Source organism: Toxorhynchites rutilus, chromosome 2, assembly GCF_029784135.1.
Source record: "Toxorhynchites rutilus septentrionalis strain SRP chromosome 2, ASM2978413v1, whole genome shotgun sequence".
Classification (NCBI taxonomy): Eukaryota; Metazoa; Arthropoda; class Insecta; order Diptera; family Culicidae; genus Toxorhynchites; species Toxorhynchites rutilus.
The window spans coordinates 81,925,219-81,941,362 of record NC_073745.1 but is presented as its reverse complement, the minus strand read 5'-3'; the positions used below and the strand labels follow the sequence as shown (position 1 = coordinate 81,941,362).

Below are 16,144 nucleotides of genomic sequence, written 5' to 3'. Positions count from 1 at the left end.
GGATCGGTATCGGAAATATTCAATGGCGTTGATAGGGGATCCTTCCCGCCTTCAGCCATATAAAAAAAAATCGGTCAACTGTTCGATATGAACAGAATATAATGATTCAAAATAAATAAATGAGTAAAAAAAAATTTTTTTTATAAGGTTATGATTTATTTTATGTCAAATAAAATGCTAAAATGAAATTCTACTTGCCGCGGCTGTGTGGCGTGTGTGATGAATGTGTCTGATTTGGATCCTCAGCGCGCACCACTTTAAATTTCGCTACACTCGCAAGCGCAACCGATGAAAAAGCACACTATTATTCGATGTGAAAAAAACACCTTTGTTGGATCGATTAATAACTTGTCCGATCTGCTTGTGAGTTGTCGAACCAATTAAAAATGATATGACAACGTTACCACTCAATCCATCGATGACATGGAAAATCGTGTTTTTGCATTTTATGCGATTTTAGATATATATGATCGATATTTTGATTCATATTTTATGCGATTGTGATTTGATACGAAATTATATGTAACTTATCATGTGCAAAGTTATGCGATTTTATGTTTGCTGGGCAGTGTGGCACTGACTCAGTTTTAAAAACGAATTCGCTATTAATGTACTGAAAAGAAATATAGTAGCTCCCACCTAACATACTTCGTCTATTCACCTTTGCCTCGGCCTTCCAGAGCCGTATTCAGCGAACGTTGCATGGGAGCTGTCACAGATAAAATTATTAAAAAATAAGACCACCGAGAGCGACTGAAGAAGACAAGTGCACTGCAAGTGAGAAGAGCACAGCGTTCGTCCATATTTTTCGCAAGTACAGCGAAGTCGGTTTGAAAGTCGTGGTTTCTGACCGGGCGTTCTTTATTTCCACATTAATTCTGTACGTTCTCCTGTGTTCTTTCCGTTTCCGGTTGGTTCGGTCAGTTTGGACAAGCTGATTGCTGATTCGTGCCGTCTGTGGGTGGGTGACAAATTTTCAGCGGCTGTGTCGTGTTTTGTGTTTTTCGCAGTGCAACATTTGTTCACTACGAAGCCGCACAGGAGGAAAAAATCTTGATTAATCACACTTTACGCACACACGCAGGTCGACTGTAGGCTGCACGAAATATATATCTTTTATTCCAAGGATTTAGTAGGCGTTTGGTGCTTCTTAACTATATACTTTGAGAAAGTGAGTATGGAAATTAATTCAAATCTACTGCAAGAAAGTGCAGAACAGTGAACAGGATAGGTGCAGCGGCAGTTTAATTGTTTTGGGTGGGGTCAAAGGGGTGTTCTAGGAAGTTCGGTGGGGGATGAAGAAATCTGTCCACTCGTGAAGTCAGAGGATTAGATGAAGCAAAAAAGAACAAAAAACGACTGGGTTTCAACCAAATGCGGAAAACATTTGGCATTGGGTATTCTTTGGCAGGCAATAAATGTACAATTAGTGGCTGTGGTATAAACAAATGTATATTTAGTCAGTTTACGTTATCGAATAAATTGAGAAGCTAAATCGCTTGTGTTGAATGACTAATTGGGCACATTTTTTGTGCAGGCACCCAAGAATATGTTACTGTGGAATATAGATAGTTTTATTTTAAGGACTGACAACGGTTGAATAATTTGTTCAGTGTTATGTTTGATTTGAAAATGGGGTCGTTCTTTGGAAGAATTATTTCAAATAGAATGGTTTTACTGATCAGTTACAGATTTCGATATTTTCTAATTTATTTTCAATAATTCACAGTATGTCTGCCGAGAAAGAGGTCGAAGCCGTTGTGGGCGTCGAAGGAGATGAACATGACACCAACTACCAACCTCCACCACAGAAAACAATCGAGGAAATCATGGCTGCCGATGCGGATGATGAAAGTTTACGGAAGTACAAGGAAGCATTGCTGGGCGAGGCACAGTCAGAGAAAATTGTTTTTGGTAACGATATGAAAATGACATTTCCTAGACGATCGTTTTGTTAATATAACATGTTACAGATGACTCCGACCAACGTAAGGTCATTGTGAAAAAGCTTTCACTGTTGGTAGTCGATCGTGACCCGATGGAGCTTGACTTGTCAGGGGATATATCCAAGTTGAAGAAGAATGTAAGCTGAGAGATGCGGATCCAGAAGTGAGAGTTCTAATTGGTTCATCTTTGTGTTAGGTATTTGTAATCAAGGAAGGCATCCAATATAAGATTCGGATCGATTTTGTGGTGCAGAGAGAGATTGTTCACGGACTGAAATATGTACAGAAAACCTACAGAATGGGAGTTCCCGGTGAGTAGCACTTTCTATGTTCCGAACAACGTATGATGGTCTGATGTGAATTAATTGATAATGCTGATTTTGTATGTTATTATTTGTTTCCGTTTCTCTTGCTACCTATTTATGTTTCGAAATGGAAACGAAATGTTTTATTTGTTGGCGTATTTGTTCGTAATCTAACATGACATGACTAGCGGTTCATGGTAAGAAATCGTCTCATGGGTTAATCTGACTATGTAGAGCTCTAGCACTGTTTTCTACGCTTGTTATCGTTCTGTTATGTTACTAGTTTGCGTTCCAAATAATAAATCGAATACATAGGTGTTCTTCGTCACGGCTATCGGCTCTCTTAGTAAAATAATGCTCATTTTATCGATGGTTAGACATCAAATTCAGCGATAAGAGTTATAGATGATAAGAGTAGATGTATAATTACTTGGATGAAAACACCACTCAATGATATGATATCACCACCACATTACAATCTTTCTGAAACCTATTACCAAAAATAAGCATTGGTTAAATTTGTTTTTTGCACATAGTGAATCATCTGAAGTATGAAATTACACACAAATTAAATCCACAATTACAGGCAGGCTCAATTGATAAAAACCACCACGTAGTCGAATGCACAATTCAAATGCTCTTGCATACAAGAGGGCCAATTTTATATATAGAACATAGAGGCGAATGAACTGAAAAGTTTAAAACCTCCTAAAAACAAAGAATCGAAACGAATATATAGAACAAATCTACACTGTGACTTTAGTCGATCATCGTCTCGGGAATATAAGTACCTGTCAGACTCCGATGAAAACATGGAAAGAAAACGGGTTGTTTGTTTGGTAGCCTTGACTTCTTTCAGTTACAACTAACTGTTTCCGCTCCCGGTCGAGCTCGGACGGTCTTCTTTCTAATAATACTTCAATGCTGTATAAACATCTATTGCTTTCAATAAATGTCCAATACCGGATACGCGATATTTTTTTTTTTTTTTTTTTTTTTTTATTTGATTTAAGACACTTTATCACAATGTGACATTCGTGTCATAATATACGCGATATTGATTTTCACAAAATGTTTGCAATAAATTGTGAATGATGCACTTAATTTTAATAGGGCTTAGAAGAGGCACAGCTCCGTTAAATCAATTTGTTCTGATATTATCCAAATTCTACACGCCAAAGTCCGTTTCGAAAACGGTTTGATTTCATTGAAAACAAATTCCTGTTCTTAGAAGCGAATGAATTGAAAGGTTTAAACCCAAAAAGCAGAAGAAGACTAATTCCTGTCGTAAGACCGAGCATGTACTTGCTGTTTCCTTTAATGTTTCTTTAACCTGGTACCCTGCATTCAACACATTTCAGCTTCAACTTGGAAGGAACCCAATATTCTTGCCTTCTGAATCTTTTCGATCCGAGCATTGTGAAATGACTTCGTTGTTTATCTTCCAATGATTGTATCTGTTTCTTTCCACGAACTGCGGTTATTTGTAAATATAGCAGAAAAATGACGAGAACTTCGTTTGTATATTGATCTTTTCATTGAGACCCTATTGTTAATTATGGCTAAACTCAAAGCATTTATGATTTAGGTTTCAGTGGATTTGGCCAATTATTGTACCTGTTTCTTGGTGTTCCCCATTAGGTGTTGAACAATCGTCTCTTCGATGTTTGCTCACATTTATGAAGTCCTTTTTGAACTACAGTAGAACCTCGATTATCCGCGAGCGGATGATCCGCGGTGCGGATTATCCGCGAAAGCGAGTTCATTTGTAATTCTATAGAACTTCCCGAAATTTGCCAATGAGCGGTAGGGTCTTGTTCTTTTGTTTTGGTCATGTCTTTCACATTATCTAATTACTGGTGTAAACGACCTTACAGATGGATAGTTTAATGATTTCCGTATTGATGAAACATAGTTTTCATGCATAAATATCTTTTTTTTTATGTTTGCACCTTTTTTTTTATCTGTATTATAGTGATTTTCAACTCATTTGGCTGGTTCGTCACTTTTTACTTACATTTTTGGAAGAATGTCGGGAGTGAGAATTGAACTCGTGACCTTTAGCGTGAGAGGCATGGATGTTACCACTACGCCAGATCGCCTCCACACAGTGTTTGCACCTTATTTTTAGCCTTTTATTGCGTTATACGCGATTTTCGTAGTCCGCGGGGAGCTAGCCCGACTATTCCACGGATAATCGGGGTTCTACTGTACTTCAGGCCATTGCCAATATTTTCCTTTTGCCGCAGTCGTGCCTTCTGATCGAAGATAAAAATGTTTCCATGGGTCTTGTTTGCGGCCAATTCGGAGGATCCATCGCCGTTTCCACAAAATCGATATTGTTTCGCAAATTGACATTGAATATCACTTCACCTTTGAACAGTCTTGTTCCGTTTCACGTTCACTTGTTCCATTATTCACACTGAAGCGAAGTTATCAAATCGTCAAATAAAAATGAAAGTGTCTTACGTCGAATGAAAGTGTCTTATATTCGAATGAAAATTTCGTTCGATTTCGAACCGTATTCACTATAAGTAGTCAAAATGACGATGGGAAATGATGTGCAATATGCCAGCAGGTGTAATCAGTTGCCGGCACTGGTTGTCGGACTAATAAGCCCCTTTTAATTCCATTGAAAAAAATAAATTCCTTTTTCACACAGAGTCTCTGAGGCTTACCCATAATTAATTATATGGTCATAGATTATGATCAATGAGGTACATATAGAGGTGGAGCAGTAGGCGAAGTATATATGTATTGGCAAGCAAAATATCGTGTCGTAATTATTTGCATTCAATATGGAATGTATATGGAAGATACAAAACAATGTTCAAAGTACTCACGGTTGCATGATAATCTAAGCCAAAATTATCATGAAATCATTCAACTGGTTGTTTTTTAACAGATGGCAATTATATCGTGGCTTATTTAGATTATTCATGTGGTAAAAAGGTCCAGAGAGCAGTCGTATGCTTAGTTCTCGAAAGCAGTAACATTTCCGGTGAAATTTTGATTAATTGGCGATTTGATTTATTGGCATGAAATCATTCAACTGGTTGTTTTTTAACAGATGGTAATTATATCGTGGCTTATTTCGATTATTCATGTGGTAAAAAGGTCCAGAGAGCAGTCGTATGCTTAGTTCTCGAAAGCAGTAACATTTCCGGTGAAATTTTGATTAATTGGCGATTATTAACCTACAACATACACACCGACACTGAGAGCCTTCGAAACATCAACTTCATAACGGTAAAATAATAAAACTTCGTTTGTTTCTATGAACGTGGTGGAGTGAAAATAGCACATGGAAATATCATTTTTATCCGTCTTTTTCGACGTGATTTCACAAATATTCACTCCACGCTATCACATTAGCCTCATATTCAGCGGGAACTCTATAAAAGTATACGTTTTTAATTGAAAAATTACTTCCTGAAAATAACATTTTTACATGGATGCGGTGGGTAATAAAAGATAAATACAACGACTGACGTCACTACTTGCGAAATAGTTATGGCAGCGCATGCTATGTCGCTCGAAACTCGACCATCTTCATTACCTTTTTTCCAGGACATTGGGTTATGATGTAGGTATAAATCGACTAATATTTATGAGTTAGGCCAAAGGCCAAAGCCTATTGGTCTGTTTATTTCGATTACAATTTATCGCAGAGCAAAAATAGTTGGAGGCAAAATAGTACATCTAATATGTGTTCGGCGGTGGCGGCTAAATGCAGGTCCTGCAGGCCATACCTAGAAATGAAACACACAGGAAAATTCCAGACAGTACAATCAGACTAGACCAACACAAAAAAACACGAGTACCCGAGTTCTTTCGGAAATATTTAGAGCCCGAAATTTCAAGATCGTAGGGCTACTGGAGGTGTGCTGGTTAAATCGTTTCAAGATTATATCATCTATCAGAGCTGCAGCAACACATACGAGCTGGGTACAGCTTTCCGTGATGGGGTAGATGCAGAAACGTGTGAATGGCTGGTGGTCCAATTCTTCCCAAGTTTTGCTCCACCTGGTCCAACCACCCAGACCAAGCTCCTCTTCTTCTTTTTCCTAACCCGATCAATTTTGCGGGGCTGATGTCCGGTAGTCTTGCTGTTGCAGGACAACGTAAATACGGAGCAGAATAAGATGCCATCCGCTCATGAGCTGTTCATTCGAATCGCTTCATCATAGTGAGCGGATTCGAATCGGCTCGCATTCAAAAAAACGCAGTTCATCAGCTCATTGCGGAGCTGGAGAGCTGTTGAGCTGCTGAGCTGATGAGATGCTGAGCTGAAGAGCTGAAGAGCAGCATAGCTCTGGAGCGCAAAAGTTACAGAGAGTGTGAATTGTTAGACGCCAAAGAATTTTTCGTCTCCCGCGCTTCATGATATGACGTCAGTTTGTTTTCGTGTGTCCCTCGTTCGTTCTTTAGCTTTAGCAGAGATGGCAGATAAGAAAAGGGTTTTTGTTTTGAAAATATTTAATCCTGAGCGTCTTCTCCATTGGGTTTCAGCATTTAGTCAGTATGCAATGTCCCATGGTAGTCATGTGCAATTGTGTGGACAACCGCAAAACTCAACTGAGCTGAAGAGCTGTTTCAAATGATTAGCTCACTTGTATGAGCTGAACGGCTCTGAGCCGCTCACTATTATGAGCTGATTTGCCCATTTGCCCAATATGTAACCCGACACTCCTGCTAGATCGATGTCTCGGTTGGATCTCTGACACCGATGGCAGTTCGATGACTGTCGTCATGATATAGGCCTCCATGTGCTTGGTTGGCATGTCACGCAGCTACATGATTTGCTGCTGGTGTAGATCCTTCGTGGTGTTTATTTGTTTTGAACGCCTCTCAAGATGCTGTGATTAGACGATCTTTATGCACAATTGGTTATCTTTTAATATGATAATGGGCTCCGCTTGAGCTTACAGTAAGTCGTTGAGTAGTTTCCGGAATCACTACTCGCTAACTCGCCGCTAACGCTTGGAATTCAGCTTCTGTCGAGGAGAGGGCGACAAATGATTTCGTGTTCCCCAGTAGACAAGATTGCATCCGAATTCCAGCAGAAATCCGGAACGCGATTTTATGTCTTCTTCGTCGCTGGCCCAATCGGCATACATGAAACACATAAACTCGCCGCTTCCGGAAACCAGGTGCAGACGACGGTTCTCTATGGTCTTTGGGTATCGAAGGACTCTCTTGGCTTCGGTCTAGTCGGGGTTTATTGGGTTTGTTAGTTTCTTGCCCAGCAGCGAAAGGGATACGCAAATGTCCGGTCAAGTGTTGACCGAAACGTAAAGCAAACAGCCTATCAGACTGCGGAATGACATGTTTGTAGGCAATGCACACTAGAGTGCTAATGAAAATGGTAATCACGAATTTTCAAACAGGACTTTCTTAAAAATGTTGATTCCCACGAATAATCACCCTATGCAAAATTTCAGCTCAATCGGACTTCATTTACTAGCGTCGCACAGCCGTCAATTTTTTTTTTTGAAAACCGAAAAATCACGCCAGAGGGAGAGGGTTGAGGGTGGAGTACGTGAAACCAGGGTTTTTAAATAAAAAAAACCAAATGTCTTCAAATCGCATGAAACATCGAAATCTACTGTCATCTCAGTTTTTTTGCTTAAAATCGACTCACTGGGTCGTTTTTACGGAATAGGAGGCAAAACGCTATATTATTGTATGTGTAACAATCACGAAAACTTAAGAAATCATCTCGGAAACATGAGATGAGAATAATAGAGCTTGACACATTACACATTATAACACACTACACATTTACACATTAGTTAGTTGTCTAGTTAAGTAATATTAATAGATTAAATATCTATTAAATATATTTAATCCGATCATTAGGACTGTTGACGTTAGTAAATAAAAATTACAATATGGATATGAAAATATGAATTACCTATTTTTTGACATATGACTACGACTTTCTGTAATGTTACCAAATCAGAAAACAGATTACGTTTCTTTATAAAATAGTTTCAACGTCAATAACTATTTTGCCTTCGATCAGATTTTTGTGGCTTCAATCGAATCGGAAATTCTCTAAAATTTTTCGATACGTTATAATTACGGTTCCCTAACCCATAAATGATTTCAATTAAGGAACATTTCGAACATTATCGTGTTCCCGTGACCGAATTTGTATCAGCTAGGTACAACATTCAAATATTATTGCCAATCACATGAGCGTAAATCGGATGCTCGAAATGCAAATGCAGCATTCGTTATACGGATAATGTGGATAGAGAAAATATCATCGGTCATCTAACTAATGACCGAACGGCAGCAAGGGTTTCGATATGATCTTTCTCAAGTGTTTAATTTATTTTTCCAAATTTGTTTTTTTTTCAAGGCTAGAGGCGAAAGAACTGATTAGTTTTAAAGCCTCTATGATTCAAAACTTCATCATCACCATAATCCAAATAGTCTCGCTCCAGTTATCAGACAGCAGTCTTTTTCAATGCTGAGGTCAGAAACACATTGTGGTTTTGCTCGATTCTAAAAAAGAATGAAAGCATACCGCCTGGTAAAGAGTGCCTCGGCATTTCTGCATCGCATCATATTTGAATCTGTACTAGGGTGTGAGTTTAAAATTTCTGAAACTAGAGCGTTAGGTTGAATGTGCAATGTTTCGAGTGTTGATACCTCTTTGTCAGTTGAACAAAAGTTGAATAAAGTGGTATGTCAATCGCTTCATCTGAATGTTAAACGATGTATGAGTAATGCTGGTTACCTATTGACCCCAAAAACTCGTTTCAATAACTCAAACTGCTTCGAAAACTAACCATTGAAATCACAAAAATCTATAAATAAAATCAAGCAGGTGAAAGTCCATCTTAGTCAAGATTTGTCGATGCATGTCGTTGGTTGTCAGTGAAAATTCTCTAAATATTGTGCTCGTCTTGGCCAACCTCAGTTTTATAACGTTCAAGTGTTGATCAATATTTTTCGCTACAGAATGCATCTTCAGAATATGCAAGAAGCAAACAGTGTAGGGCAGAATCAAAGCAGAAGAGAAATATTAAATAGGACGTACGTCATTGGTTTTCATACCGTGAGAATTGTACGAATTGTTGATATTATGCGTTTTTAAATAGATAACGGTAGTTGGGAACAAATATATAATAGCCTAGAGCAGCACTGTGTGTAATACGAGAATAATGTTGCGATGCATACTGAGTGCGTTACGTGATTTGTTCTGAGTGCGTGTATTTTTCTCGCGAGAACAAGAATAAATCATGAATCAACCGTCTTCAGCTGCGTCTACAAAACAGCGCAAACCTATCGATCCTTTTCAGGGTCACTAAAACCTCCAACTAAAGAGTTATTTCAAAAATGCCGATGCATTCTAAAAATCTATTTCATATTTATTTTTGACTAAAGGGACCTTCTGTGAATTCAGCATTGTGTTTGGATTCATTTGTGTAATGATGTTGTTTTGAATTATAGAGGGTTTTTTTCAGTTAATTCGCTTCTAGCCTTGAAAAAGACCAATTTGAAAAATCAAACTAAACAACTCGGCCAACAGAAATACCATTTGGCAAGCTGTGCTGCCGTCCGTTCGTTGGGCGGATGACTGATAAATCGTGAATGATTTTTTTGTGATTTTTTTTTTCAATCAATCATTCAATTTTCGTTATATCAATTATTGTTTTAGGGTTAAGGTATTATTCAGCATTGAGAGGTGTGTTCTCTGGTGGAAAACTGAAGGTGAAAATTTGTTCCGATGCTACTGCCTCCGACGCCACCACACAATATATTTGGTTCGGATTTTCTGTTGCCGTTCTGCGTCTTCTGAGATGTTTCGTTCTGCGTTGGAGATATAATTTTGCCAAGAGATACTAAAAACCTTTAATATATTCAAGAATATCAGTATTTCAATTTCAGTGCTCAGTGTTCGCGCTAATCAATCAGTGAAATCATTATTTAATTGGTCCTTGTCATTGCTATCATATATTAGTATCAAAGAGTTTTATTATTAAACTTCTTTAATGTTTGTTTTCGTGGGAAATATTTTCTTAGTTTATGTTAACAATGCGGTCGTGTCTTGGACATCATCCTTCTCTATATTTTTTGCGGCCCACGACACCATGTGGTCCATTTGGAAAAAAGGTTGAGTATCGCTGGTCTAAAGGAATGTTAGGGAATAAATCATTCAGACTCATTCCTTTGATTATTATAGATAATCGCGAAGTACTAGCAAAAACAGAGCCCAACGAATGTGGTTGTGGAACCAGATGAATAGATAAAATAAATAAAGTGCAAGGAATAAAACATAATCATTAGACTTTCCAAATCATTACTTCTCCATCAGTTTTTATCTGTTCTTATCTTAAATTTTAGAAAATCAAATGTTTTACAAATGACAAGTTTTTTAGTAAACGACATGAAGGTGTAAGTTCGCGATTTCTAGTTATGACTTAAGAATAAAATGTATATTTTCATAACAAATTTTTCTCAATTGAAACATAAAATTACTTTGGCATGGGAAATTTTGTCTCATATTCAATACATGGATAAAACATCAATTCACTAGTTTGCTCAATTCGAACGATTCAAATAAACAGAATTACATTACTGAAATGTGTACTATAAGGCAGTAGCCAACTATTTAGCAATCACAACAACAATGATTCACATTTCCAATTCATAGATAACTGCACCATCCACACTCTGACCAGTTCTAAGAAAAAAAACGTCTCGTATATAAACTATGCTCTAGCACTTATTTTAACATATTTATTGCATGCTTTATGACATTTTTCAAACACCTCTAGCGATCAGTTCAGTTTACTTATGCTTGACTCATACTATATTATCCCTTTCCCAAAACACTCACCGTGCTTACTTCATCGCAGTGGACAAAATGACCCAGATGGTCGGCTCTTACCCGCCAAAAAAGGAAATCCAAAGCTACACCACTCCGTTCGAGGAGGCCCCATCCGGGTTGATGGCCCGCGGGACGTACTCGGTTGCTTCGCTGTTCACCGACGACGACAAGAACGAGCACCTCAAGTGGGATTGGAGTTTCGAGATCAAAAAAGACTGGCAGTAAACCATTTATTACAAAACAGTAAGTACGATGTAAAAAAGCTGCGTTGGAAACTACTTTATACATATTATATACAGAGCTGATAATGGAGGGAAAGAGCAGTCACTTTAGTAAGCGAAGAAATCTTTACGTATACTTTGCAGCAGGTGTGAGTGTTTAACAGTACAGAAAGATGACAGGAAACAAAAAAAAATAATGAAAGTCTTCGTAAAAGAATTTTATCGCTTCAAAAATTGTAGCCATTTGTTTTCTTTTTAAGTTTCAAACCCAGGATATGACATAAAACCCTCAAGAAAAACAAACAAAACCCAATTGTGTAATTAAGAAAAACCTGGCTGTTCGGAGATGTTCTATATGTTGCACTGAGTTATTCGGTGAAAAATAATTCACACATATTACGTATGGATCATTGAAATTAACGCTTTTGTAGCAAATCGTGACGGTATTGAAACTATGGTATTAGCATTTCGCTGTATTGAGCGTTAACACACACTTGGCGGGTTTCGTGTATAAAAGTTATTTTTCCTCCGACCAGAGCCGACTGACTTTCTAGCCGTTAGAGAAACAGATATACTACACTTTCGTTGCTTACTTCCGTTTGTATGTATTATTAAGCTGCATGATTGTTTTGCAAAAAAAAACGTGCTTCAAAAAGCAATAAAAATCGCGAAACACTATTATTGAAATAAAACAAAGTGTATATCCAAAAGTGCTACCTTTTTATATAAGATTAAGGGTTTGGCTTTAAGCGAACAATAACATCCTTGTAGAAAAGTCCAAGGCATCATCAGCGTGGACGTATAGTCAGAACCAATAGCATAATCTTTTAACAATATGCAAGAACAAATGTATTAGTATGGAGCGTGAGGAAAAAAGCGTATAAGAACAAGTTTAAAACCAGTGAAAATTTGGCTTTTGCAAATAAACCGATTAGAATGCGTCAAATTTAAGCAACGCCAAGCGAAAGCATAGCGTCTGGTGGCCAGGATTTGCATTTATGACAACCAAAAGTTTAATTTATGTCCATCGGTGTGAACTATTCGGTTATATAATTTGGTCACGAGCCTGGCAAACTGCTTCGAGTCGCATAGTAAAAGAGCATTTAATGGTTCCGCAAATCAATGTTGGAGATACAACCGAACATATTACACCAATATTGCGTTTAAAATCAATACAACTATTTACAATCAATCGACTAGCCATAAAAGAGACAAAGTAATAGATTGAACCAATACAACACGGCGCGAACCGACTGATGACATATAGTCGATATCAAATATATTGGAATCAGTTCCAAGCTCAACTTTGTTCAAACAAAGGAAATTTTCGTCTCTCGCGGTCAAGATATCACATCCTTTATTCTATCACATCGCGTGGGACGAGTGTTTTCGCCCCATTTTCACCTAAAGTCGTTAATATTCCTCGAAGCTAACGTACTCCAATCGCTTTCTTTCTCTGTCGTATCCTGCCGGATAAAATTGCTAATGTAACCCCAATACATATACAAACATATACATATCACGGAGAAATGCTCCGAACCAACATAAAGAAGTCAAAACAAAATGATAATTATAAATGATTATAATATAACCCAAATGGGGGTGGCGTTTCGTGCTGTGTGAAAGAGTATTAACCTGTTGGTCGGTCGAGCTTCGCGCTTCGTGTGGTTGCGCGCTTTTCGCCGTCATTTCGACTTCCGGCGTGTGTCGACAAGAATCTGAATTAGGCTAATTTGCATCACCAGAACTTTCCAGAACGACCGGTTCTTGATGTTGTAGAATGTGTATTGTAATTTCCGAGAGCGTGGCTTATTTTCCCGTTGAAAGTATATTACTGTATCAATCCCCTCTGACCGGTGACCTATATTGATTCATATTTATCGGGCAAGCGTTTTATTGCACCTCCCCAGGATAGCTACCCAACTGTTTTGTATCCGGGTTGACCTAGTTGACTGCTCCAGATTTACTCCATAAACTGTGTTTGGAATATGATTCAACTTGTTATTCAACAGTCGCCGGGGATTGGACTGAGTGTTTTATTGCGTCTCTCCGTAATCGAATTAATTCAGACGCCAGACATAGAAAAAGGATAACAATCTTTGGACATTTCTTTGGGTTCGAGAATAACATGCTAATAATCAATTAACCTTCTAGATTCATCAAATTCTCAGAGTTAATTACTTATTCGTGCGGTAGTAAACTTGTTCAGCCAATATCAACAGGCTCTTGGAGTTTGTGACCACCTCGCGGATCATTTCAGTATTCATTTGATTTGTTTTTCGTTACAATCGTCTACATTTCGTTCGCAGACCTAGTCAATATAAATTTTGAAATTTGCCGATTTTTTTTTAAAAGGTCATGATAAAAGTCAATTGCTTGATGTCTACGTAGAAGACTTTATTGTTGAACGCACAAATCCAAAAAGTAACTATCAAATACTCCACAACCTTTTTCATCCATCCATCATCATGTATAGGGTTTTGGGTGCATAATAATTGAAAATTTATGATTCTTAGATCACACGTCGAACTTTTGCATTTCTCTTCCGTAAGTTATTGTATTACCATAACCGTTATTCAAAATAATTCGCCCAGAAAGCGATGCATTAATATTTGCATTAAAAAAATATACTAATTTCGGATGGCGATGAAGGAGTACCGCGACGTCGTAGTAAAGTGGTTGAAATCCCACGGGGTGAAGCAGAATTTCATCTATACCACCATCCGTTGGCACCGGGAGACGAGCACGGCCAAGGACCGTGCGAGATCCGAACGGCTGCGTTTGGCGAGGGCACCATCAACCATAAAGGTGGTGAGGGAGCGGGTTCATCGAAAAATGAACCACTCGATCCGGAAGACCGCAGCTGATCAAATTATTTTCAGACACATTTCTCGTTTAAGATTTTTCAAACACTTGCAGATAACATGTTTCTCTGTTACATCGAATAAATGTTTGATACAAAAAATCTGATAGAATGAAGATAGACCTAAATCAGATAATTCCTTCTTCGAGTTTTGCTCTTATCAACAAATTCGGTGATTCATTTTTATTTTATATAGATAGAAGAAGATATAGGAGTCCGTTTTATCACATTAAAATCCATTTCCACTTTCGAACAAAAATCAATTTCGTTGGCACAAACATCGAATTGATAAACAACGCTTGTAACTATGTAATTATAGAACATGTGAGAATTAAATTTTCCCATTTCCCTTCAGAGTTTTCCGAAAATTTTCAATTATCATGTTTGGTTGAAATATGTGTAATATTAGGCTGTCAAAAAAGTCCTGCGATATTTTTTTTGAATTTTCATTTGTTCATAAAATTTGTTACAATCATCTGTTTTAAGTCAAATATGCGCCGTTTTGTTCGATGACTTATTCCCAGCGAGATGCCAACTTCATAAAACCCCTGTTATAGAAGCTCACTTCCTTATTGGCAAAAAACTCGGATAGCCAATTTTCACAGGCCTCTTTTGTGGCTAACTTCTGACTACCTAGCTCGTTCGCCATGGACAATAACAGGTGGTAGTCACTTGGTGCAAGGTCCGGACTATACGGCGGATGCAAAAGAACCTCCCATCCGAGCTCCCGGAGCTTCTGGCGCGTCACCAAAGAAGTGTGTGGCCTGGCGTTGTCCTGATGGAAGACAATGCGGCCTCTGTTTATCAAAGATGGCCTCTTCTTCATGAGTGCTACCTTCAAGCGGTCCAGTTGTTGGCAGTACAGGTCCGAATTGAGCGTTTAGCCATAGGGAAGCAGCTCATAATAGATTAGATTAGACGGTTTCCATGTTAATTGGAGAGTAATGAAGCAGTTGAATGAAAAAATCCGTGAAATCCGAGGCAGCCAAAACTGCGAACTCACGAATAAAGGTAGCTGCGGTTTGCATGTTGTGCACAATTCATTCAAAGACGGGATGAAAAAAAAATGGTTGGAAAATTGATGAATTCCTCCAGTGCTTGTACAGCCTGTTTAAGAACGTTCCGTTAAAATGTACGGAGTATTCTTCAACTACTGGATCGGTGAACTGGATATTTGGAACTGGATATACGTAGCCGCAGTCTAAGCACAAATAGAACGTAAGTACAAAGATACACATCCAGATTTCCGTACGAGCTTTGCTGTTGTTTTCACAGCCAGTACATTTGGAGTAGTTGCAGAGGCTGTTGAGGATAAATTGCTTGGGGGCTGAAATAAGCTTCTTCTTAACATCAGCTGCTGCAGTTCAACCATTTTTTGACGAGTTGTAAGAGTGACGAGCCTATGTTACATTTCCTTTTCACCGAACAGACAAACCTCAACAAATCAGTAATACATAAATTTATCGAGCCTGCAAGGCAATCTGAAGTCCCTCATAAACGTCTATCTTTCTGGTGATTCGTTTCTACTAGCAGCTAAAATTAAATTCAGATTCGCTGTGAATGCTTCAATCGAAAGTGTTGTGGAGAAAAATCAAGTCTCTGGGAAAAATATAGTATTTCTTCGAAAAATGAAAGAACGATCACCTTTGTCGTATTCCATGAAACGATATATTTATTGTATCGATCTAGAAGTTATTGCAAACTATACTGATGTTGAAGCAAAAAAGCGCATGGATTTTGCTCTTGACCGTTTCGTGGAGGAAAATAGAATCAGTGGTATCGTGGCGGACAAAAAATAGACAGAAAATTGTCAAGTTTTGTGATACTTTGGGTTCGTACGATAAGCTAAAAACCTATAGTCGCGAAGAAGAACGTTTCGACATCTTTTTGGTGAAGAAACTCATAGACGCAACGGGAAAAACGAATATATAAACTTATTTGACTTGGTCAAAGGGATCCTC

General features: G+C 38.1%; 1 protein-coding gene across 4 annotated transcripts; it reads left to right on the top strand.

The window, feature by feature from the left end:
* Positions 1 to 755: 755 nt before the first annotated feature.
* Positions 756 to 12,448, top strand: LOC129768112 (rho GDP-dissociation inhibitor 1). 4 transcript variants are annotated; one of them, XM_055769538.1, is made up of 7 exons: positions 756 to 961; positions 1,085 to 1,171; positions 1,730 to 1,914; positions 1,974 to 2,083; positions 2,143 to 2,257; positions 11,128 to 11,342; positions 11,399 to 12,448. In XM_055769538.1, exons 3-6 carry the CDS (start codon positions 1,731 to 1,733, stop codon positions 11,322 to 11,324), a joined length of 606 nt encoding a protein of 201 aa, XP_055625513.1. In that variant the 5' UTR covers positions 756 to 961; positions 1,085 to 1,171; position 1,730; the 3' UTR covers positions 11,325 to 11,342; positions 11,399 to 12,448. The 4 variants fall into 4 exon arrangements, with proteins under 4 accessions (XP_055625513.1, XP_055625514.1, XP_055625511.1 ...); XM_055769536.1 differs by having other exon boundaries at positions 758 to 961; positions 11,128 to 12,448; XM_055769539.1 differs by lacking the exon at positions 1,085 to 1,171 and having other exon boundaries at positions 11,128 to 12,448.
* The last annotated feature ends 3,696 nt before the right edge of the window (positions 12,449 to 16,144 follow it).

Bases quoted from the DNA above. Each gene is read 5' to 3' on its own strand.
- LOC129768112 (XM_055769539.1), top strand. From the start codon at position 1,731: ATGTCTGCCGAGAAAGAGGTCGAAGCCGTTGTGGGCGTCGAAGGAGAT. The intron at 2,084-2,142 runs GTAAGCTGAGAG...TCTTTGTGTTAG, and splicing joins TATCCAAGTTGAAGAAGAAT to GTATTTGTAATCAAGGAAGG. The intron at 2,258-11,127 runs GTGAGTAGCACT...ACTTCATCGCAG, and splicing joins CTACAGAATGGGAGTTCCCG to TGGACAAAATGACCCAGATG.